Source organism: Triticum dicoccoides, chromosome 1B (assembly GCF_002162155.2).
Source record: "Triticum dicoccoides isolate Atlit2015 ecotype Zavitan chromosome 1B, WEW_v2.0, whole genome shotgun sequence".
NCBI lineage: Eukaryota > Viridiplantae > Streptophyta > Magnoliopsida > Poales > Poaceae > Triticum > Triticum dicoccoides.
In genome coordinates, this window is record NC_041381.1 from 431,463,341 (window position 1) to 431,489,475 (window position 26,135).

At 47.2% G+C, this 26,135-nt stretch overlaps 1 protein-coding gene across 1 annotated transcript; it reads right to left on the reverse strand.

The window, feature by feature from the left end:
* Positions 1-217: 217 nt before the first annotated feature.
* On the reverse strand, positions 218-4,395 carry LOC119339405 (calcineurin B-like protein 1). Its single transcript, XM_037611484.1, has 8 exons — positions 4,073-4,395; positions 3,595-3,677; positions 2,466-2,525; positions 2,254-2,362; positions 2,114-2,166; positions 1,329-1,409; positions 1,116-1,228; positions 218-546 (listed from the first exon to the last, which is right to left on the reverse strand). Exons 1-8 carry the CDS (start codon positions 4,155-4,157, stop codon positions 483-485), a joined length of 648 nt encoding a protein of 215 aa, XP_037467381.1. The 5' UTR covers positions 4,158-4,395; the 3' UTR covers positions 218-482.
* Positions 4,396-26,135: the final 21,740 nt, after the last annotated feature.

A 26,135-nucleotide genomic window follows, 5' to 3' on the forward strand; every position in this document is an offset into this window, starting at 1 on the left:
ATGCAAATGAGGCCCAAATTGGGCCAGGAATGGGTCGCCAGCCAGACAAAAAGCGGACGCGCGTCCGTTTGAGTCGGCGCGTTGGGCTGACTTTTCTGTCCGCAACGACCGAGACAGACTCGTGCAAGTTGGAGTTTCTAAGGATACATTTCTTTGTGGTGCTGTTTTGCTTTTTTTTCTGGCAGTGGTAGTAGATTCATGAAGCACGCTCGAATTATATTAGTCAGGTTGAACAACAGTTTATTAAGCAGCCATATTCTCGACAAGTAATAAGTTGTGCCAAGTACTTGCAAATTGAAGCTCACAAACATACATAAATATTTAACAAGACTAACTCTCGGTGTAATGAACACCACCCAGAAAAAAACTATCTCTTGACTCTCGAGCAACATTAGCCAGCATCAAGCATGTTGCAGCGTTGCAGATATTCTGATGATAGGTTCTTTCCTTCTGTTACCTGTACATCTTTGTGAGGATCACCGTCATGTAACAATATCATCAACCTCCGAGTGAAACACAAAGCTGGGAAACGTGGTCGTTATGTCCCTGAAATGCCAACACAAATGATTAGCAAGAATTTCCGTTGCTTCGTATCAAATGTTCATGGAAAGAACCCAGGCACCACACTGTCATCAAACATCATATGGAAAGGGTACAAGAAGCCATGGCATTTAAGGTGAACTACTTACTATGCTAGTTCAAGATAACAGTAATAGTAGTGGAGGTCACATAAACAATTACTACCACATCCACATGTAACTAGAATGTGCTTGTCTGGGTGCGGATATTTGGCTCATGACCTCCAGTCATCCCTTTAATTTGAAATTCTTGAGAAGTGCATTTCTAGGTTTCAGAAAATAAAAACAAATCCCACATGTGCATGTATGAATACACTATGAATTGCCACGTGAACATGTGGGATTGTTTTAAAGATTTGCTTGAAAGTCGTAAATGCGTCTTTTGAAATTTTCAAAACATTCACTGGAGCTCAGCAGCCAAAAGTAATTAGTCTCAGTTAAGCTCTAGAAATTGATTTCTCTGGAAATAGCCACATGGGGACACATAAACGTAGTTGCGGCGAATGCTTCTGAATTCATATGTTACGTCATACTCACTTGAGGTACGAAAGAGTCATTATCTTCAACAAGGAAGGATTCCTGGACACAAAATTCTCCCATTCTGTTCTGTCTATTTTACCATCCTGATTCGTATCAGCATCTGAAAAGGTCTGTCACCATTAACCAGTCATTATCGTTCTACACTTCAATACTGGACACAAGAATTATCAACAACTTAAGCAACTAACAACTTAAAAAAGTATCCAATACCTTGTCCAGGATTGTCTCAACAATCTCGTCAGATAATCTCATCTCTGATTCGCCTAGAAGAGCAATCAACATCTGCTTTACCTGTACAAGAGGATTATAGAAATTTTAACTGATAAACGAAGGCTCCTATACTTTAATACTTTATACACACAAAATGGTGATGGCACCAATATCAACTTTTGGGATGATAATTGGTTCGATTGTCTATCGTTATCATTTGGTTCTTGGTGAGCATCAGAATTCTCACTTTGAGCCAATAAAAACTCATAAATATTTGTTGTTGTTATATGCTATGGCTTGGTTTCTACGGAGTTCAGCAGCCTGTTCTTTTTTGGTTTGGCTTGGCTTCCAGATGGTACAGAGCATCTGTGGGGCTGCCTGGTTTTAGGGTCTAGCAAATATTGTTAGGTGTGCTGCTGCATGCTGGTCCATGTAGATGCTCTGAATTGGTAGCTACACTTTCAGTGTTAGGTCAGTCCTGCTTCCTTAAGTCAGAAAAAAGCCAATCGCAGTCATTGTCGTACTAGCAATGTTTGATTTGTGAAGCATGTGCCGCAATCGTTGGAAGATATGAGTTATGTTTCTAGAATGGAAGCTGAGACGAGGTCATCTCCTTGTCTTTTCAATTTTTTTAATTTTTTTTGCTTCAGCAGTACATAAGTGCACACGCTACTGGATTTTTCAGTCACAAAGCAATGCATTTCTTTTGTATCTACGACTAATTCAGAAAATTTCAGAAGCAAAAAACATGCGCAGAGGCACAAACCAAGAAGGCCAGACATTACCTCCTTCCGTTCAATAAACCCTGTACCATCCATATCATATAGCTTGAAGGAAACTGTAAGTATCAAGCAGCTCAAAACCTTCAGAAAGAGAGAGAATGGTGTCTATAAACTGAAGACAAGACAGAAACGTAACAACTTACAATCAATTTTCTCTTCCACTGGAAAATTTGGATGGAATACATTTAACGCTCGAACAAAGTCGCCAAAATCAATGACGCCCCTTTTCTTGACATCAAAAAGGTCGAATATCTACAAGGTCAATTTCATATAAGTCAATTGTATTGATAACATTGAGCCCCAGCATATTATATGTAATATCGCAAATGAGAATAGTTGACAAGGGGATGTATACCCGATTAGCGAAAAGATTTTCCTTCCTTGTGTTTTTGAACAATGCAAGCTGGAACTCTTCCTGCATATATATATGAATACAAATTACTCATAGTTTCAGTTGCCAGTGAACATAGTACCCAATGACATCGAGATGATAGTTCACTGTGGTACAAATAATTGCAGACATGTACCGGTTAACATGACAACAAATAATAAATTCTATAATATATATGACCATAATATACATTTATAATTACGCTGGACAAGGAAGGCATTCTCCCAAGGTATCTAGAGCTCTACCATGAATGATCAAATCAAATTTTGCATTATGAACATGCGAAGTAAGCAGTTAGCTTATGTAAGAAGTAAGCCAGGAAACGAGCCATGAAGTTTAGCTAGACTACGATAACGTGAGATGCAAGATAACGGCTAAAACCTTGAGCTACATGATGTTCATATAACTTGCAATAATATCTGATGCAGGACACATTGTGAGTTTGTGACACGGTTATCTTAGGAACAAGTTCTTTCAAGTTCTCCGTGAGAAGATGTGTTACTTATAGTCTGTATGGAAAAGACAATAATAAGGAGCCAAAAGGCATTTTTGTGCTATAATTTTTATTCTATATTTTGCACAGGCCACGAGAATGGAAAATTTTGCATAAAACTCAAAATCTACCTAATACTCACCTAAATGTGTGAAACTATTAATATTTTTTTGGAAGAGATAAGATACTTATTTAGAGCCAGGAGCATGTGCTCCCGAGCTCTACTAAGGCTTCACCGTGTCATAGTTATTATGCTACAATAACGGCTCTAATTTGTAGCTATTTATCAAACGGGCTCATTGAGTTGACATCAAGAATAAACGATTGGCGGCATATACAACAAGAATCCATGTTCACTTACTATGTTAGAGAAAGTAGAACTATTGATGGCTAAATGTAATCACCAAAAAAGGGAATTGCCGCATAAGTTGCTCAGTTGTAAGAGGGTCGGTACATGCGGAATGTAATTTCAGCATAGCAATGTGAGATTTCGTTTCAATGGTACCGACAAAAAGTACGCAAAAACAGGTCTCGGGTGCTTATTTGATGTCTGTATATGTCAACCTGGTAAGGAATCACACGTTCGTAAGAAAGTGGTACCTTGTTGATCAGCCCGTCATCGATCACTGAGCCACTAATGCTCTTGAACAGCTCGAACAACGCCTCAACTTCGCTGACGCTGACTGCATGAACAGAACAGCAAGTGCACGGAGTCAGACAACACCCAATCAGAATTCACAAGGCAGGAGGTGGATCAATAGAATGAATATCACAGCAACTAAAACATAGGTTCCCCCGCAAAATAAAAAACTAAAACTAAAACATAAGTTTAGCATAACTATTGATCAGATTATTCGATTTTCCTCGACTGTCTACAGGATCCATAGCAGTCTACACGGCCGGCAGCACGAAACAAGTTCCATTCCAAATCCTAATCCCGAGTGCGCGAGAGCTAGCACGCGTAGGCGGAAGCAGAAGCTTGATCCATTTACCCTTTTTCGAGAAATGAAGCGGAAGCTGGATTCACGGAATGGGTTGCGTAGAAAAGGGGAAAAGGGATGGGAGCGAGCTCGCTCACAGGCGGTCTGGGAGGCGAGGTGGACGGGGTCCTCGTAGCCAGCAGGGTGCTGCCTCCGCTTCGGCGTGGACTGGATGCACCCCATGGCCTGAGTCGCCGCGGCCGGAGAAGAGCACCTAGCGCCGCCGCGACCAATCACGCATCACCGCCGCCTCCACCCACTGCATAGAAGTGTGGAACCGCAGCGCCAGCAGGGGAGGCAGCGGGCGGGCGGGCGGGCGGATCCGGGCCGTCGGCGCGGGATTCCGGTGGTCAGGGGAGGCGTGCGGGCGGCGGTCTGGTTTGGCTGGTGGGATATGGAGTCGCGGAATCTCTGTAGCGGAACAACCAACAGCGAGAGCTGGTGGTAGTAGTAGTCGCCTTCCGGCTCAAGCCCCCACCCGTTTACGCACGTGACGGTCGGTCGAAATCCACCCGGACGGGGAGCGAGTCTGCTTCGAATCAGAGACCGGCCCAAAAGTCTGAACCTGGCCCGAGTCGTGCAGTGTGGGCGCATAAAAGAGGACGCGTGCCCACCGCTTGGAACGCATACGCATGCCACTTGTCTCCCTCGGTCCCGTGGTAGATCAACCCCGCCCTATTAGGGCACCTCCTATCGCAATCTGTAAATTTGTTTCCGACTGTGAGACCAGTCTACGTACACAGATGCGGAGGACGACATCCAACGCTAGCTGCATATATTTTAAACTTTTTTCAATAAACCGGATGAAATTCATGCAAACACAACCGGATTTCGTACCAACATGATGGATTTTATACAAACATGGCGGATTTCATTATATTTCGAATGTTTAGAACAAAAAAAGACCCGCCCCTAAACCTATCCTACGACGGCGGCACCCGGCATCCAAGCCCGTGTCACCCTCCATCCGCCATCTCCATGAGCACCGGCGATAAGACCCATGAAGTGAAGGTGCGGTCTTCCGCGAGGAAGAGTAGAACATGGGAGACGGACCGACCCACATGGGACACAAGGCACCGCCGCCTCCCGTGGCTTACTCATCCTCGGAGGAGTCCGCGACTTGTCCGTCGCCGGTGGACGTGAGGTCCATGATGGAAATGGCGGCGCCAGCAATGTCGTCATCCCACCGAGCCAGCTGACGATGGTTCGTCAGCGGTGTCGTGGGAGTAAGTTTGACAGTAAGAATAGGGGGTACCTATGAGGAGGCAAGGTCCTAGCTACAGTGAGGTTGTACACGCAAGTTTACGAGTTCAGGCCCCTCTCGGAGGAGGTAAAAGCCCTACGTCTCGGTGCCCTGAAGTTGTGTCGACTGGATATGTGTGAATGTTACAAGGGGTGCGAACCCTTGTGCCAGAGGAGGAGGGTGGCTTATATAGAGTGTTGGGGAACGTAGCAGAAAATAAAAAAATTCCTACGGTTTCACCAAGATCCATCTATGAGTTCATCTAGCAACGAGTGATAATAGTGCATCTACATACCTTTGTAGATCGCGAGCGGAAGCGTTCAAGAGAACGGGGTTGAGGTAGTCGTACTCGTCGTGATCCAAATCACCGATGACCAAGTGTCGAACGGACAACACTTCCGCGTTCAACACACGTACGGAGCGGATGATGTCTCCTCCTTCTTGATCCAGCAAGGGGGAAGGAGAGGTTGATGAAGATCCAGCAGCACGACGGCGTGGTGGTGGATGCAGCAGGGTTCCGGTAGAGCTTCGCCGAGCTTCTGCGAGAGGGAGAGGTGTAGCAGGGGAGAGGGAGGCACCAAGACTTCAGGGTGCGGCTGCCCTCCCTCCCTCCCCCCTCCTTTATATAGGCCCCCAGGGGGGCGCCGGCCCTGGAGATGAGATCTCCCAAGGGGGGCGCCGGCCAGGGGGGTGGAGTGCCCCCCAAGGCAAGTGGAGGCGCCCCCCACCCTACGGTTTCCAACCCTAGGCGCAGGGGGGCCCAAGGGGGGCGCACCAGCCCACCAGGGGCTGGTCCCCTCCCCACTTCAGCCCACGGGGCCCTCCGGGATAGGTGGCCCCACCCGGTGGACCCCCGGGACCCTTCCGGTGGTCCCGGTACAATACCGGTGACCCCCGAAACTCTCCCGATGGCCGAAACTACACTTCCTATATACAATTCTTTACCTTCGGACCATTCCGGAACTCCTCGTGACGTCCGGGATCTCATCCGGGACTCCGAACAACTTTCGGTTTGCTGCATACTCATATTCATACAACCCTAGCGTCACTGAACCTTAAGTATGTAGACCCTACGGGTTCGGGAGACATGTAGACATGATCGAGACGACTCTCCGGTCAATAACCAACAACGGGATCTGGATACCCATGTTGGCTCCCACATGCTCCTCGATGATCTCATCGGATGAACCACGATGTCGAGGATTTAAGCAACCCCGCATAGAATTCCCTTTGTCAATCGGTATTTTACTTGCCCGAGATTCGATCGTCGGTATCCCAATACCTCGTTCAATGTCGTTACCGGCAAGTCACTTTACTCGTACCGTAATGCATGATCCCGTGACCAGACACTTGGTCACTTTGAGCTCATTATGATGATGCACTACCGAGTGGGCCCAGTGATACCTCTCCGTCATACGGAGTGACAAATCCCAGTCCCGATCCGTGTCAACCCAACAGACACTTTCGGAGATACCTATAGTGCACCTTTATAGTCACCCAGTTACGTTGTGATGTTTGGTACACCCAAAGCACTCCTACGGTATCCGGGATTTACACGATCTCATGGTCTAAGGAAAAGATACTTGACATTGGAAAAGCTCTAGCAAACGAACTACACGATCTTTGTGCTATGCTCAGGATTGGGTCTTGTCCATCACATCATTCTCCTAATGATGTGATCCCGTTATCAATGACATCTAATGTCCATAGTCAGGAAATCATGACTATCTGTTGATCAACGAGCTAGTCAACTAGAGGCTCACTAGGGACATGTTGTGGTCTAAGTATTCACACGTGTATTACGATTTCCGGATAATACAATTATAGCATGAATAAAAGACAATTATCATGAACAAGGAAATATAATAATCATTTTATTATTGCCTCTAGGGCATATTTCCAACAGTCTCCCACTTGCACTAGAGTCAATAATCTAGTTACATTGTGATGAATCGAACACACATAGAGTTCTGGTGTTGATCATGTTTTGCTCGCGGAAGAGGTTTAGTCAATGGATCTGCGACATTCAGATCCGTATGTACTTTGCAAATATCTGTGTCTCCATCTTGAACATTTTCACGGATGGAGTTGAAACGACGCTTGATGTGCCGGGTCTTCTTGTGAAACCTGGGCTCCTTGGCAAGGGCAATAGCTCCAGTGTTGTCACAGAAGAGAGTGATTGGCCTCGACGCATTGGTTATGACTCCTAGGTCGGTGATGAACTCCTTCATCCATATTTCTTCATGTGCTGCCTTCGAGGCTGCCATGTACTCCGCTTCACATGTAGATCCCGTCACGACGCTCTGCTTGCAACTGCACCAGCTTACTGCTCCACGATTCAACATATACACGTATCCAGTTTGTGACTTAGAGTCATCCAGATATGTGTCGAAGCTAGCGTCGACGTAACCCTTTACAACGAGCTCTTCGTCACCTCCATAAACGAGAAACATGTACTTTGTCCTTTTCAGGTACTTCAGGATATTCTTGACCGCTGTCCAGTGTTCCTTGCCGGGATTACTTTGGTACCTTCCTACCAAACTTACGGCAAGGTTTACATTAGGTCTGGTACACAACATGGCATACATAATAGATCATATGGTTGATGCATAGGGGATGACACTCATCTCTTCTTTATCTTTTGCCGTGGTCGGGCATTGAGCCGAGCTCAATCTCACACCTTGCAATACAGGCAAGAACCCTTTCTTGGACTGATCCATTTTGAACTTCTTCAAAATCTTATCAAGGTATGTGCTTTGTGAAAGACCTATGAGGTGTCTTGATCTATCCGTATAGATCTTGATGCCTAATATGTAAGCAGCTTCTCCAAGGTCCTTCATTGAAAAACACTTATTCAAGTAGGCCTTAATGTTGTCCAAAAGTTCTATATCATTTCCCATCAGAAGTATGTCATCTACATATAATATGAGAAATGCTACAGAGCTCCCACTAACTTTCTTGTAAACGCAGGCTTCTCCATAAGTCTGCATAAACCCAAACGCTTTGATCATCTCATCAAAGCGAATGTTCCAACTCCGAGATGCTTGCACCAGCCCATAAATGGATCGCTGGAGCTTGCATACCTTGTTAGCATTTTTAGGATCGACAAAACCTTCCGGCTGCATCATATACAGTTCTTCCTTAAGATAGCCGTTAAGGAATGCCGTTTTGACGTCCATCTGCCATATCTCATAATCATAGTATGCGGCAATTGCTAACATGATTCGGACAGACTTCAGCTTCGCTACGGGAGAGAAAGTCTCATCGTAGTCAACCCCTTGAACTTGCTGATAACCCTTAGCGACAAGTCGAGCTTTATAGATGGTAATATTACCATCCACGTCCGTCTTCTTCTTAAAGATCCATTTGTTTTCTATCGCTCGCGATCATCGGGCAAGTCTGTCAAAGTCCATACTTTGTTTTCATACATGGATTCTATCTCGGATTGCATGGCTTCAAGCCATTTGTTGGAATCTGGGCCCACCATCGCTTCTTCATAGTTCGAAGGTTCACTGTTGTCTAACAACATGATTTCCAGGACAGGGTTGCCATACCACTCTGGTGTGGAACGTGTCCTTGTGGACCTATGAAGTTCAGTAGCAACTTGATCCGAAGTACCTTGATCATCATCATTAATTTCCTCTCCAGTCGGTGTAGGCACCACAGGAACATTTTCCTGAGCTGCACTACTTTCCGGTTCAAGAGGTAGTACTTCATCGAGTTCTACTTTCCTCCCACTTACTCCTTTCGAGAGAAACTCTTTTTTCCAGAAAGGATCCGTTCTTGGCAACAAAGATCTTGCCTTCAGATCTAAGGTAGAAGGTATACTGTTGGGGATATAACTACTGAGTATAAACCGCCCCAGGAGGGGGCCGGTTCACACTCAACCGTATTGAAGCCCACGAAGACCCAGAAGGTGGCGCTTTACTATGAAGTTTAGAGGCCCAAAGCCCAAAGGCGGATTAGGGCCCATAGTGGTAAACCGCCATAGTCATATAGCTTGTATTGTAAGATAAGGAAAGGAGAGACCGAGCCGAACACTTGTATGAGTCGGCCTCGGGACTCTGTAAACCGGTTGGGCGTCAACCCATGTATATAAGAGGACGACCCGGCGGCGGTTCAGGGACAAGAAACAACAACTCGAGAGCCAGGCATAGCGTGTTTTGCTCCCTGGTTATCAAGATCCCAATAATCCCATCACAACTAGACGTAGGCTTTTACCTTCCTCGAAGGGGCCGAACTAGTATAAAACTCCCGTGTCCCTTGTCCGGTTTAACCCCTTCAAGCTAACCCGTTGCGATGGCTCCACAACTAAGTCCTTTCACAAGGACATCTGACGTGATAATTCCACGACAGTTGGCGCCCACCGTGGGGCTATCGCACGATGGTGTCGAGTTCTTAAAGGGCTGCTCTGAAGGACTTAAGGGGTACGTGATCGGCCGGATGACCAAAAGTCGTCGCGACAAGCTCTACATCGACGACAAAGGATGGGGCCCCGAAGCCGGCTCAATCGAGTACGGGTACCGGGTTCCCTTCGGCGGAATTCATGTCTTCATTGGCAAGATCGGCGAACCGGGCCCTGAGCCGGACACCTGCACCGACCTTGTCGAGACGGCTCAGCGTGCGAGTCCAGCCCGGGTTACGCCCGCCGTGAAGCGTGCGTTCGTAGGATGTGTCCATGGGATCGGATCTGAACCGGTGCCTGAGGACGAGACGGCGGTATACTCTGATGGCGAATCATCCACTGGTGAAACTGAGTCCTTGTACCAGATTCATGACGGCATGCCCAAGGGGTATTCCGATGGCAACAGTATTCCGGATCTCCTTGAAGCACCAAGCCGGGTTGCTATTTACATGGCCGGCACACAGCCCGTTTTGCAGTCTTCATCTACCGCGGCAATAGATACCGGATCAGCAGCCGGGGCAGGTACTTCGGCGCGCCGGCCGGCGCAGGTTCTCGCCGGTTTAATGGATGCTTGGGAGGCCTTGTTAACTGCGACAGTTACCCCGGAAACACGAAATCAGCACGATGCAGAGGTTGCAAGACTGAAAGAGCAAATTGCGCAGGCTAAGGAGGACTTGGTGGCTGAGGACAATAGGATGGCCGAGGAACAGGCCGCTTTGAATGCTCAATCACAGCAGATACAAGCACAGAATTACCGACTCATGTTAGATCGGACTGCGTCAGAGGATGTGATGCGAAGGAAATATCGGTCATGATTGCCGCCGGTTTACGAAGGGGTAAATCTCTTTCAGACACCAGGCGCTGGGCCGAGCAATCCGGTGGCCGCAAACCGAGCCGAGGCGCCTAGGATCGCCCCGGATCAGCCACAAGCAATGGAGTTGCCCCGACGGACGGTTAATCCGCCACAGTATATGCCTACGCCGCCGGGTCACTTTTCAAGCCCCCTGGATAACATGATTGTTGCGGCCTCACGCCTGGCCGCCATCCCGATGGAAGGAGATTCAATAGAGGCAGTTGAGACAAGGCGAGCACGAGACCTCCTTCAAACCGCCATAATACAACAGCAGGCTTATTCATACAGCCGGGATAGAATTCATTCAACTCCTCGTCCGAGCCCAAGCTATAGCAGGCGGATGGACGAACCGGAAGTATCTAGCAGCGCGCGGCGTCGCAATGCTCAGGAAGTAGTGGATCATGGCAGGGCACGAAGGGATGGTGTTTTGGGTCGTCATCAACCCGCCCCGGTTCAGCCAGCAATATCGGTTGACAGAGGCACCGGGCTTGCTTTCAGTTCCTGGGGAGTGCCATGCCTCATTCCGGCCCTCCATAACGTGCGTCTGCCCAAGGATTTCAAGGATCCGCGCAAGGTGCCTAATTACACGGCGGATCAGCCGCCTGAGGCGTGGGTCGAGACTTACGAGATGGCAATGGAGATGCTGGATGTAGATGAGGCAGCTTGTGCAAAATACTTCACGATGATGTTGGAAGGAACCGCCTGTACCTGGTTGAAGAATCTGCCGGCTAACTCCATCGAGTCATGGGATCAGTTGAAGGCCCGGTTTATAGCCAATTTTAAAGATACGTGCAAACAACCCATGTCCATTGTAGATCTGGATGCTTGTGTTCAGGGCGAGAACGAGTCCACAACTCGTTGGGTGCGTCGGGTCTCAGAAGTTTTGCACTCGGCCGACCGAATTAACGCCGGCCAAGCGATTATCACGCTGGAGCGTAATTGCCGGTTTAAGTCACTAAAGGAGAAGTTGGGACGAATCAAACGTCACTGCAATGACCTAGGAACCCTCATGGCAGCCTTGGTAAAATATGTCGATTCTGATAATACCAAGGATCCCAATTCTGATAATGAGAAACCGGAGAAGGGAAAGAGGAATGGCGGTGTGAAGGGACAGCAACACAACCAGGGAGGCCATGGGAATAATGGTAAGCGTAAAGCGGATTCAGATTTCGTGGCTAATGCTAATGTGCAGCGTCGTAAAGGTAAACCGCCCCAGCATGGTGGATCGATGAATCTGGAGCGCTTGTTGAATCAGCCCTGTCCAAAGCACGGAACCAAGGAAGCCCCCGCAACTCATCTCTGGAAGGATTGCAATATTATGAGGCAATTCAAAAACTTTGATCTCTTCCGATATGATCAGGGCCCGTCGGGCGGTTCAGGTCCAGGTTTTCATGGTGGCGGCGGTTCAGGCTCTGGATTTCAAAACAATCGGAATAACCAGAACAACCAAAGCGGTAATAACCAGCAGGGCAATCAAGGGAATCAACAGCAGTCAGGTCACCAGAGTAACCCGAAGCAGCTGAATGGTGGACAATATCATGTATTCACCACTAGTCCATGCAAGCGAGATCTGAAGCTGCATAAGAGGGTTGTTAATGCAGTTGAACCGGCAGTTCCATGCTATCTGCGCTGGTCGGAACAACCTATCATGTGGAGTAGGGAGGATCATCCGCCCCGGGTTGACAATCCGGGTCAGCTAGCTCTGGTGGTGGCACCTCAGGTGGGAGGTTACAAGTTCACCAAAGTACTTATGGATGGAGGAAGCAGTATTAACATTCTGTATTATGAGACATTCCGTCGCATGGGGCTGACTGATAAGAATCTTAAACCGTCCAATACGGTTTTTCATGGTGTAGTACCAGGAAAGTCGGCGTATCCAGTGGGCAAGATTGCTTTGGAAGTTGTGTTTGGAGATGAGCATAATTCCCGGTCTGAGACATTGACTTTCAAGGTGGTGAGAATCCAGAGCCCATATCACGCACTGTTTGGGCGACCGGCTTATGCAAAATTTATGGCGAGGGCATGCTATATTTACTTGCAGCTCAAGATGGCAGGTCACAAAGGAACCATCACAGTTCATGGAAGTCGGAAAATCGCTTTGGATTGCAAAGAGAGTGATGCGGCTTACGCTGAGTCGGTTTGTGCTACAGAGGAGTTAAAATTTTACAAGGAAAATGTTGATCCGGCAGATATGACCCCTCTGAAGAAGCCCGCCACTGAGCACGACCCAACCCTGCACTTCAAACCGGCGGATGAGACGAAGCTTGTTGACTTTGTCCCTGGCGATTTGTCCAAACAGTTCAGCGTCAGCACCAATCTGGATCCGAAATAGGAAAGCGCGCTCCTCGAGTCCATCCGTGAGAACCGGGACATCTTTGCATGGAAGCCTTCTGACATGCCAGGTGTGCCGAGGGAACTCGCTGAGCACACCCTTAACATTGATCCGAAGTTTAAACCAGTCAAGCAATTCCTTCGTTGCTTTAATGAAGAGAGACGCAAGGCAATTGGGGAGGAGGTAGCCCGGCTGTTGGCGGCTGGGTTTATCGTTGAAGTTTTTCATCCTGAATGGTTGGCTAATCCGGTGCTGGTTCTTAAGAAAAACGGGACTTGGCGCATGTGTGTGGATTACACGGACTTAAATAAGGCTTGCCCAGCTAATCCTTTTGCTCTCCCGCGTATTGATCAAATCATTAATGCGACGGCGGGTTGTGAGCGCCTGAGTTTTTTGGATGCTTACTCAGGGTACCATCAGATCAAAATGGCAGTTAAGGACCAGGAGAAAACAGCTTTCATCACTCCCTTTGGAGCCTTCTGCTATGTTTCTATGCCCTTTGGGCTCAAGAGTGCTCAAGCAACCTATCAGCGTTGTGTGCAAAATTGTCTTCACACGCAGATTGGGCGTAACGTTCATGCCTATGTGGATGACATTGTGGTGAAATCCAGGAAAAAGGAGACATTGATAGCTGATCTCAAAGAGACGTTTGACAACCTCCGGGTTTACAAAATGATGCTTAATCCAGATAAGTGTGTCTTTGGTGTTCCGGCAGGAAAGCTGCTCGGTTTTCTGGTGTCTAACAGGGGCATTGAGGCTAATCCAGAAAAGATCAAGGCAATCACATCCTTGGCCAAACCGACATGTATCAATGATGTTCAGCGTCTCGTAGGCCGGATCGCAGCTCTCAGCCGGTTCATCAGTCGTTTGGGTGAGAAGGCCATTCCCTTGTATCAGATGCTAAAGAAAATGGATAATTTCGTCTGGAGTGATGCAGCCGATGCGGCTTTTGAGGAGTTAAAGCGGCAATTGGTTGAACTGCCAGTTCTGGCAGCCCCAGTTGATCATGAGCCTTTACTATTATATGTGGCTGCTAACGCCCGAGCAGTCAGTGTGGCTATCATTGTAGAGCATAAAGAGGCTGGGAAGGAATATCCGGTTCAACGTCCAGTGTATTACATCAGTGAAGTCCTGATCGAGTCAAAGCAATGCTATCCACATTGGCAAAAGTTGGTGTATGGGGTTTTTATGGCCAGTCGGAAACTCAAGCAATATTTTCAAGGTCACCCCATCACAGTGGTTAGTTCGGCTCCCTTGGGCGATATTATCCAAAACAGAGAAGCAACTGGCCGGGTTGCAAAGTGGGTAATTGAGCTTGGACCACATGGTTTGAAGTATGTGCCTCGCACAGCCATTAAGTCACAGGCTCTTGTGGACTTCATCAATGACTGGACCGAGTTACAAGCACCGGAAGAGAAACCGGATAATACGTACTGGACCATTCATTTCGATGGATCAAGGCAGTTGGAAGGCTCGGGGGCTGGAGTTGTCCTTACTTCCCCCCGAGGTGATAAAATTTGCTATGTCCTCCGCTTGATGTTTCCTTGTACTAACAATGCAGCTGAATATGAAGCCCTACTTCATGGTCTCCGCGTGGCTAAGGAGATGAACTTAACTCGAGTTCGTTGCTTCGGCGATTCTGATCTGGTGGCTCAGCAAGTTTCTGGTACTTGGGATTCTAAGGATCCGCTCATGGCGGCTTACAGGCGTGAGGTAGATATGGTGGCGGGTCACTTCAAAGGTTACCAGGTTGAGCATATTGATCGGCGCAAAAACGAAGCAGCAGACGCTTTGAGCCAACTTGGATCTCAGCGTAAACCGGTACCTCCTAACACCTTTCTGGATATATTGCATAACCCGTCTGTTAAATTGCCTACAGAAGCGGATCTGGCTGTTCCTGATCCGGAGGCGCAGCTGGTGGCTGCTTTACACGTCGTGCCGGATTGGACGATTCCGTATGTGGCATATATGAACCGGGGTGAGCTACCAAATGATCAAGTCCTGGCCCGACAGATAGTCCGGCGTTCTAAATCCATGGTTATTCACAATGGCGAGTTACACCGTTGTAGCGTTTCAGGCGTATTTCAGCATTGTGTTTCTCCGGAAGAAGGCCAAGCGATCCTCCAGGAAATTCATGAAGGGGATTGTGGTCATCACGCCGGTTCAAAGTCCCTGGTTGCAAAAGCTTTTCGTCATGGGTTTTACTAGCTGACAGCTCATGCTGATCCGGAGGATCTGGTAAAGCGATGTGATGCTTGTCAAAAGTTTTCCCGCAGAGCTCATGTTCCGGCTCAGGAGCTACGGATGATTCCAATCACTTGGCCTTTTGCTACTTGGGGGCTTGATATGGTGGGGCCTTTTAAGCGTTCCCGAGACAAGAAAACCCACCTGTTGGTGGGAGTTGATAAATTCACCAAGTGGGTTGAAGCGGAGCCTGTCAGCAATTGTGATGCAGCGACGGCGGTTCAATTTCTCAAAAAGATTATTTTCCGCTTTGGTTATACACACAACATTATCACGGATAATGGTACTAACCTCTCCAAAGGTGAGATGGAGGATTTCTGTCAAAGAGAGCATATCCGGCTTGATCTAGCATCTGTAGCGCACCCTCAATCCAACGGTCAAGTAGAGCGAGCTAATCAAGAAATCTTAAAGGGTCTTAAACCCCGGCTCATGATTCCATTGAAACGGACGCCGGGTTGTTGGGTGGAAGAATTACCTTCTGTGTTGTGGAGCATCAACACCACCCCCAATCGATCAACAGGATATACGCCTTTCTTCATGGTCTACGGAGCAGAGGCGGTTCTCCAAGTGATATACGTCATGATTCCCCCCGGGTTGCTAATTATGTTGAAGCGGACAATGAGCAAGCTCGCCAAGAGGCACTGGATTTACTAGATGAGAAGCGGGATATGGCTTTGGCATGCTCGGCGGTTTATCAACAAGACCTGCGACGCTATCACAGCCGTCGGGTTAGGACAAGAGCCTTTCAAGAAGGTGACTTGGTGCTCCGGCTTATCCAGGATCAGACCGGTATACACAAGTTATCCCCGCCTTGGGAAGGACCCTTTGTGGTCAGTAAGAATCTGCACAACGGATCATACTACCTCATTGACGTTCGAGATGACTCACGCAAATCTGAGGAGGAGACCCGGCGGCCTTGGAACATAGCTCTCCTCCGGCCTTATTACACTTGAGCCATAGGCTTTCTTTTATGTACATATTTTGACGATGTATATATTATCATCAATAAATAAATCAGCATCCTTGCTTCAAAGCAGGGCCTCTGCTGTTTTTTCTCAAACATTCTTTGAGTTACATGGGGGCTTCAGCTGACCAAGCGAAGTATTATCCCTTGAACCGGCTATCACGCCACAGAGCTTGGGAGCTTCACACCCAAAGGGCCAAAGAGAGTTTCAATGCTATGCACAACTCAAACATAGGCACCTAATGAGCACCGCTCATCATGTTACTTGGGGGCTCCTTGGTCCAATACCAAGAAGTCTGAATGGTCCCTTGTAGCTGGGTATCGACCCACGGCTTGGAAGCCTGGTATATTTACCTAAAACCCCGGGTTAACCTGCCTTCATCAAGTAACACACTCCTATCCAGGTCATCCTGGCACGGCCCTCCGAACGTTTGACAGTTACTCTCCTTGAGACCCTGAACTTGTCAAAGTTAAAACGGTGATTGGCTAGTGGAGGTCTATCTTAAAAGGCTTTGTTAAATGGTTCAACTCAGTGGCCTGGCAGCCCACAAAAAGCCTCGCATTTGGGCCTGGCAGCCCCCAAAAAGCCTCGACTACACGGTTTCCATTTGAACTTTGGCTGAATTTTAAACCGATTTTTTGGCTTGTTCAACCGTCTTCTAAGACCGGCATTTCTTAAACCGGCTTGGTTTGCAACTTTACGTTGACAGACCTTTATTTTAAATCGGAGTTTTCTTAACTCGGCTTGGCATTGATTTCCTGTCAACGGCCCGGATCGTCTGGCGTGAATCATCACCCGGCGTGATTTAATCTACGACATCAGAAAATGATGGCGATACAGATACTTCAGATTTGGGTTTTTCACCCTTATCGCAATTCAAGTTGGCTCGTCAACTAGCCAGGGATCTTGTACTACCGGTATGTATAATTTCATATTATTATGATTTGATTATCAATCCGGCATATTTTGGGCATTATGACCCGTCCGGCGGTAAACCGCCAGGACCCTTTGTCTTTTTATGCATACAGGAAATGCATATTATGATACTTGGAACAAAAATTGATATTGATATGGTGGATCAATGCAAAATATCTCTTGCACGCCGGCATCAGATCAGCATAAGTTTCTTGCTATCCTATTACACGGCACTCCAAGGCCCAAAATATGGAAATATTCATTGATCGTTCGTGATGTACCAATCGCCTGGACGGATTAAGCTTTGTCACCGGGTTGACGTGAGGTAGATGGATCATCTGGCGTCGGTTCAACCTCCTCTTCATCCACTGACTGGAAGTCATTGGTGGTCCAGTCAATCCGGGTTAAGGCCTGAAAGACAGCCTCTTCACTTATAAGCTCAGCCGGATCAACGTCAGGAGCGTAAGTATGCTTACGGATTGGTGGAATGAGGCTCCGCACTTCAGAAATCACAGCTTCAACCCGTTTGTTGTCTGCATCATAGAATGATCGGTGAACCGTCAGGTTCACCTCTTCGGCTAGTTGACTCGCCAATGGACGCATCTCCCTTGTTACCCGTTTCAGGGCGTCATTGTCAAATTCTTCGCCATTTTCTTGGGCACTGGGGAAGCCTTTGGATATATCAGCCGGGTCAAGGTCCGCTATCCATGCCTTGGCCCGAGTCAGCGCCAGCAAAGCGCTGGCCCGAGCAGCGGATCGCTTTAGCTCTTCTATTTGTGCTGGTGTCATTGAAAGACGGTCCAGTGTATCTTTGATAAGTGTTGGTGCCACATTATCATATGATGTTGCGCATATAACCCATTGAGCGCCGGTATACAGCTGCTCAATCAGTGTATATGCCGCTTTAAGCTTCTTCCGCATGTCAGAACCCAGGTGAGCGATGCGATTTCCTATATCGGTTCAAGAAATACATGTTAAACCGATGAAATTTCAAAGGATACAACTTTTTGCAACCACTACTTACCAAATATGGCAGAGGCCATGGCATTGATTTGGCGCTTCAGTCCAGATAATTCTTCTGCCACCGGTTTAAGAGCCGATTCAGCAGTCTCTGTCCGTTTCACCAGTCCAGCCTTCTCGCTGTCCCAGTTGGCCTACTCAGATTTAAACCATTCTTTAAGTTGCTCCATGGTGGTCAAAGCGGTTCTCAGCTCATCCTTGGCCTTGGTGGTTTCTGCTTGTTGGGTCTCAAGGTTTGCTCGAAGATCAACAATTTGTGAGGTTTGTTGATTTATTTCACTCTGCAACAGTAAGAGAGCATGTTAATATCTTTCTTCAAAGTCCTAAGCGTATAACCAGTTATACACTCAGCACTTGGGGGCTAATGCGGATCGTTTTTATGCGGATACTTCAAGTCCCAAGGATTAATACAAGTTTTAATCATGGCACTTGGGGGCTAATGTGTATTTGATCAAGACAAAGAACAGTTCACAAGGTACAACAGGAAGAATATAAAGTACCGGTCTGACTTTCTCAAGGCAAACCGGCCCTTGGGGGCTACAATGCAATGAAGGTGCAGAAATTCTAAAGTACAATGTTTACCTCATAGCGTTCCTTCATTAGATTTACTAAACCGGCTTCATAATCACGGCTTGTATACAGCCGGTTCAGAAAGCCGGAATGAAGGTCTTGAGCAGAGAGCTGGTATAAGCAGACAAATCAGTCTTACCCTTCCCTTTGTTCACGGCAGCAAATTCATCTTTAGCAGTATGCTTTGACAGAGCAACCGAATTACCAGGGGCGGTGTATCCAGTGCTTGTAACAACAACATCATCATCCTTGGTCGGGCTGGAAGAGTCAAGGTTCTGAACAGGGCTTGGCGGTTTGTTAGCTGGACTTGGCGGATCAGCAATTGAGCCCCGTTGTTCCATTGCCGGGCTCGGGGGAGCAGGAGGATTTAAAGTATCAGCCTCTGCAGTCGGTTCAGCTTCTGGCGGGTTAGCATTACCATCTTGATTCGGCCCAGCAGAGCTGTCCATGGCAACTTCCGGGTTTTCGTTATGATGCTCGGGTGTCTTTTCCGGATCAACTTCAACAGTAGGGTCGCTGGTCTTGGCCTTCTTGCTTAATCGAGCTTTGGCGCTATAACACCAAAGGTTAGAGTATGACAAACCGACAAAATAAAGTTATAAATCAGGTAACACTTACCCGGAAACTACTTTGAGAGGAGGCAATTGGGTGGTCGATGAACCGCCAGACGAGCTAGAAGAAGCCTGGTAATTCGGGTCAGACGGATTGAGAGGGCATCGGAAGAAACCTTTAAAAGGGTATTGTTTTTCAGGAAAACAAATCACCTCTGGACGGCGTTTCCGGGGGGCGTATCAGCTAAACCGGACGAGGTGATCTGTTGACCACTATGCCGGGTTGTGCGACGTTCTTCTGCTTGCCGTTTCTTCAAAGAAAAATTTGGATCCAAATGAGCAAGGGGGTGAGATTGTTTTACTTTCCGAACTGTACGGCGAGTTCTTTGAACCGGCACAGGGTCCGAGTCGGAAGGAAGAAGAATTACCTCAACATGATCTGCATGGCTGGCTTCAGCATCATCCTGAAGATGATCATTGTCAATAAGATGTATAAAAAAGGAGCCAAGTGAGTCAAGTTCTACCTCAGCATCTGATTCTTCTTCCTCCGGCGGTTCAGAAGAATCGACAGCTTTCTTCTTTCCGGCCTTCTTGGTGACCTTGGTTTTTACACGAGGAGCACGGGCCGGTTTATTACGTTTCCAGAAAGAGCTGTTGGCCTGAAATTAAGGCAAGGAAAGGTTAGTAAACGGTTGATGTGGAAATCAGTAAAGTATGTACATGAACTTACCGTCGACGGTTTATTGGAGATGCAAAACGGAGCCAAACCGGTTTGGCTGCATGCAGTGACCGGTTCATCAAGCATCCTTTTTACACATTCAGTGATTTCAAGCTCGGTCATTATTACTTCATGATGCCGTTGAGGATCTTTTACACTTCCGGTATACTCATGCATCAATCCGGGCCGGCGGCTCAAAGGCAGAATGCCCCATGAAACCCAGCAGCGGACAAGATCAATGCCGGTTAAACCGTTGGCCATCAGAGCCCGAAGCTTGGCGAGTTGAGGAGCGAAATTCTTCCGTTCCGCGGCGGTTAGACGCGATGGCATTGGGTGGCCATTGCTAAGCCGGTGAGGGCGGTAGCCCGGCAAGGGATTTTCTCCATCAGGAGCAGTATTCCGGCAGTAAAACCAGGTCTGGTTCCAATCTTTAGGATGGCTATGATGTTTGGCATGAGGGAAATCAACTTCTTTCCTCTTTTGAATTGATACGCCACCAAGCTCTGTGTTGGGGCCATCTGAGAATTCTGTGCGGTGGTTCAGATGAAAAAAATCCCGGAACAACTCCACGGTTGGCTCTTCTTGAAGTTAAACTTCGCAGAATACTTGAAAGTTGCATATGTTTGATACAGAGTTCGGGCCGATATCTTGCGGATGGAGTTGGAAGTTGGCAAGGACATCCCGGAAAATTTTTGATCCGGGCGGACTAAATCCCCGGTCTAAATGTTGCATAAAAACAATCACCTCTCCCTCTTGAGGTTCAGGTGGACATTCCGATTCCGGAACTCGCCAGTGGAGAATGTTCTTTGAAGCTAAAGCACCAGTGATGACGTAACCATTGATCTGTGTCTCTGTGATCCGGGATGGAACCCAATTGCAAGCAGAAAATTGCTCCGACATTCCGGAATGAGGAACTGAAAATAAAAAGTGCCGGTTTAAGGCGTCTAATTCAGTGTTAAACCGGAGAAGGGTACTATGCGAGTTTAGTTGGCGGTTTAAGAGAGGGCTAATGTTATATGGCGGATTGATTTTTAAGGAGTTAAACCGCCTATAGGCAGGATGGCCAGAATTTCAAATTTCTGCTAAGTGTTACAAAAACAGGTTTCACAATATGGCAGTATAATTTTGGATCTACCATGGATAATCTAAGAAAATGTTCCCGAGCCCTACAATGGCGCTAAAGAGGAACAGAGACGAACCAGATGGAGTCTATTCAGAAACAGTAAGATACTACGGTATGATGAACTAACAACATGGATCTAGCCACAATTCAAAACTATCAGGCACACATATGTATGTTCAACAGGAAGACCAGGAGGAGGAACACAAAAGAACCGATGAATGGCGATGAACATGGATGAACTTGAAACCCTAATGGAGATCTAGGGTTACAGGGAAGCGAACTTACCAGGGTCACACGGCGGCAGAAGAGCGCGGCAGGGTCTCTGGAACGAACAGGGTGATGCAGCGGCCTTGGTCGGTGCAGATTCGAAGATCGACGGCGGCGGCGGCGCTGGGGTTTCTTCCGGTCGGGAGGAAGAATAAGAGAAGAAAGGGGAGAAAATGAAAGTACCCGTCGGGTGTATTTATAACGAGGCAGGGAGATAAGTGACAGGCGCGAGAATCGAGGAGTCCAAAGCGGCAAGTGGCGCGGTTGTCGCCTCGAGTTCTGGGATGGCATTAAATAAAGGGAATCTTTTTATTTATTTTTTACAGAAATGACGTCATGATAACCCGTTGCTGTATCCAGAGGATGACGTCACGGCGGTTTAACAAAGTTTATAAAAGAAGGCATCATGGCGGTTTACGAGAAATGAAGGAAGGCGTTCATAGGATTCTGCTAAGTATCAAAGATTAACATGAACAGGTTCAAATCAATCTGGGGCCTAATGTTGGGGATATAACTACTGAGTATAAACCGCCCCAGGAGGGGGTCGGTTCACACTCAACCGTATTGAAGCCCACGAAGACCCAGAAGGTGGCGCTTTACTATGAAGTTTAGAGGCCCAGAGCCCAAAGGCGGATTAGGGCCCATAGTGGTAAACCGCCATAGTCATATAGCTTGTATTGTAAGATAAGGAAAGGAGAGACCGAGCCGAACACTTGTATGAGTCGGCCTCGGGACTTTGTAAACTGGCTGGGCGTCAACCCGTGTATATAAGGGGACGACCCGACGGCGGTTCAGGGACAAGAAACAACAACTCGAGAGCCAGGCATAGCGTGTTTTGCTCCCTGGTTATCGAGATCCCAATAATCCCATCACAACTAGACGTAGGCTTTTACCTTCCTCGAAGGGGCCGAACTAGTATAAAACTCCCGTGTCCCTTGTCCGGTTTAACCCCTTCAAGCTAACCCGTTGCAATGGCTCCACGACTAAGTCCTTTCACAAGGACATCTGACGTGATAATTCCACGACATATACCCAATGGTTTCCTTAGGGTATCCTATGAAGACGCATTTTTCCGACTTGGGTTTGAGCTTGTCAGGGTGAAGTTTCTTGACATAAGCATCGCATCCCCAAACTTTTAGAAACGACAGCTTAGGTTTCTTCCCAAACCATATTTCATACGGTGTCGTCTCAACGGATTTAGACGGTGCCCTATTTAAAGTGAATGTAGCTGTTTCTAGAGCGTATCCCCAAAATGATAGCGGTAAATCGGTAAGAGACATCATAGATCGCACCATATCCAATAGAGTGCGATTACGACGTTCGGACACACCGTTACGCTGAGGTGTTCAAGGCAGTGTGAGTTGTGAAACGATTCCACATTTTCTTAAGTGTGTACCAAATTCGTGACTTAAATATTCTCCTCCACGATCTGATCGTAAGAATTTTATCTTTCGGTCACGTTGATTCTCTACTTCATTCTGAAATTCCTTGAACTTTTCAAAGGTTTCAGACTTGTGTTTCATCAAGTAGACATACCCATATCTACTTAAGTCATCAGTGAGAGTGAGAACATAACGATATCCTCCGCGAGCCTCAATGCTCATTGGACCACACACATCAGTATGTATGATTTCCAGTAAGTTGGTTGCTCGCTCCATTGTTCCGGAGAACGGAGTCTTGGTCATTTTGCCCATGAGGCATGGTTCGCATGTGTCAAATGATTCATAATCAAGAGACTCTAAAAATCCATCAGCATGGAGCTTCTTCATGCGCTTGACATCAATGTGACCAAGGCGGCAGTGCCACAAGTATGTGGGACTATCATTATCAACTTTACATCTTTTGGTATTCACACTATGAATATGTGTAACATTACGTTCGAGATTCATTAAGAATAAACCATTGACCATCGGGGCATGACCATAAAACATATCTCTCATATAAATAGAACAACCATTATTCTCGAATTTAAATGAGTAGCCATCTCGCATTAAACGAGATCCAGATACAATGTTCATGCTCAAACTTGGCACTAAATAACAATTATTGAGGTTTAAAGCTAATCCCGTAGGTAAATGTAGAGGTAGCGTGCCGACGGTGATCACATCGACCTTGGAACCATTCCCGACGTGCATCGTCACCTCGTCCTTCGCCAGTCTCTGCTTATTCCGCAGCTCCTGCTGTGAGTTACAAATGTGAGCAACGGCACCGGTATCAAATACCCAGGAGTTACTACGAGTACTGGTAAGGTACACATCAGTTACATGTATATCAAATATACCTTTAGTGTTGCCGGCCTTCTTGTCCGCTAAGTAGTTGGGGCAGTTCCGCTTCCAGTGACCCTTCCCTTTGAAATAAAAACACTCAGTCTCAGGCTTGGGTCCATTCCTTGACTTCTTCCCTACAACTGGCTTACCGAGCGCGGCAACATCTTTGTCGTCCTTCTTGAAGTTCTTCTTCCCCTTGCCCTTCTTGAACTTGGTGGTTTTATTGACCAGCAACACTTGATGTTCTTTCTTGATTTCTACCTCTGCTGACTTTAGCATTAAAAATACGTCAGGAATAGTTTTCACCATCCCCTGCATATTGTAGTTCATCACAAAGCTCTTGTAGCTCGGTGGGAGCGACTGAAGGATTCTGTCAATGACCGCCTTGTCCGGGAGGTTAATGTCCAGCTGGGACAGGCGGTTGTGCAACCCAGACATTTTGAGTATGTGCTCACTGACATAACTGTTTTCCTCCATCTTACAACTATAGAACTTGTCGGAGACTTCATATCTCTCGACCCGGGCATGAGCTTGGAAAACCAATTTCAGCTCCTTGAACATCTCATATGCTCCGTGTTGCTCAAAACGCTTTTGGAGCCCCGGTTCTAAGCTGTAAAGCATGCCGCACTGAACGAGGGAGTAATCATCAGCACGTGACTGCCAAGCGTTCATAACGTCTTGGTTCTCTGGGATGGGTGCTTCACCTAGCGGTCCTTCTAGGACATATGCTTTCTTGGCAGCTATGAGGACGATCCTCAGGTTCCGGACCCAGTCCGAGTAGTTGCTGCCATCATCTTTCAGCTTGGTTTTCTCTAGGAACGCGTTGAAGTTCATGTTGACATGAGCGTTGGCCATTTGATCTACAAGACATATTTTGCAAAGATTTTAGACTAAGTTCATGATAATTAAGTTCATCTAATCAAATTGTTTAATGAACTCCCACTCAGATTTGACATCCCTCTAGTCATCTAAGTGTTACATGATCCGAGTCGACTAGGCCGTGTCCGATCATCACGTGAGACGGACTAGTCATCATCGGTGAACATCTCCATGTTGATCATATCTTCCATACGACTCATGTTCGACCTTTCGGTCTCTGTGTTCCGAGGCCATGTCTGTACATGCTAGGCTCGTCAAGTTAACCCTAAGTGTTTTTGCATGTGTAAAACTGTCTTACACTCGTTGTATGTGAACGTAAGGATCTATCACACCCGTTCATCACGTGGTGCTTCGAAACGACAAACTTTAGCAACGACGCACAGTTAGGGGGAACACTTTCTTGAAATTATTATAAGGGATCATCTTATTTACTACCATCATTCTAAGTAAACAATATGCATAAACATAATAAACATCACATGCAATTATATAGTAGTGACATGATATGGCCAATATCATATAGCTCCTTTGATCTTCATCTTCGGGGCTCCATGATCATCTTCGTCACCGGCATGACACCATGATCTCCGTCATCATGATCTCCATCATCGTGCCTCCGTGAAGTTGCTCGCCAACTATTACTTCTACTACTATGGCTAACGGTTTAGCAATAAAGTAAAGTAATTACATGGCGTTAAATCATTGACACACAGGTCATACTATAATTAAGACAACTCCTATGGCTCCTGCCGGTTGTCATACTCATCGACATGCAAGTCGTGATTCCTATTACAAGAACATGATCTCATACATCACAATATATCATTCATCATTCATCACAACTTTTGGCCATATCACATCACATAGCAATTGCTGCAAAAACAAGTTAGACGTCCTCTAATTGTTGTTGCATCTTTTACGTGGCTGCAATTGGGTTCTAGCAAGAATGTTTTCTTACCTGCGAATAACCACAACGTGATTTTGTCAACTTCTATTTACCCTTCAAAAGGACCCTTTTCATCGAATCCGCTCCAACTAAAGTGGGAGAGACAGACACCCGCTAGCCACCTTATGCAACTAGTGCATGTCAGTCGGTGGAACCTGTCTCATGTAAGCATACGTGTAAGGTCAGTCCGGGCCGCTTCATCCCACAATACCGCTGAAGCAAAATAAGACTAGTAGTGGCAAGCAAGTTGACAAGATCTACGCCCACAACAGATTTGTGTTCTACTCGTGCAATAGAGAACTACGCATAGACCTAGCTCATGATGCCATTGTTGGGGAACGTTGCAGAAAATAAAAAATTTCCTACGGTTTCACCAAGATCCATCTATGAGTTCATCTAGCAACGAGTGATAATAGTGCATCTACATACCTTTGTAGATCGCGAGCGGAAGCGTTCAAGAGAACGAGGTTGAGGTAGTCGTACTCGTCGTGATCCAAATCACCGATGACCAAGTGCCGAACGGACAGCACCTCCGCGTTCAACACATGTACGGAGAGGATGACGTCTCCTCCTTCTTGATCCAGCAAGGGGGAAGGAGAGGTTGATGAAGATCCAGCAGCACGACGGCATGGTGGTGGATGCAGCAGGGTTCCGGCAGAGCTTCGCCGAGCTTCTGCGAGAGGGAGAGGTCTAGCAGGGGAGAGGGAGGCGCCAAGACTTCAGGGTGCAGCTGCCCTCCCTCCCCCTCCTTTATATAGGCCCCCAGGGGGCGCCGGCCCTGGAGATGAGATCTCCCAAGGGGGGGGGGCGGCCAGGGGGGTGGAGTGCCCCCCAAGGCAAGTGGAGGCGCCCCCCACCCTAGG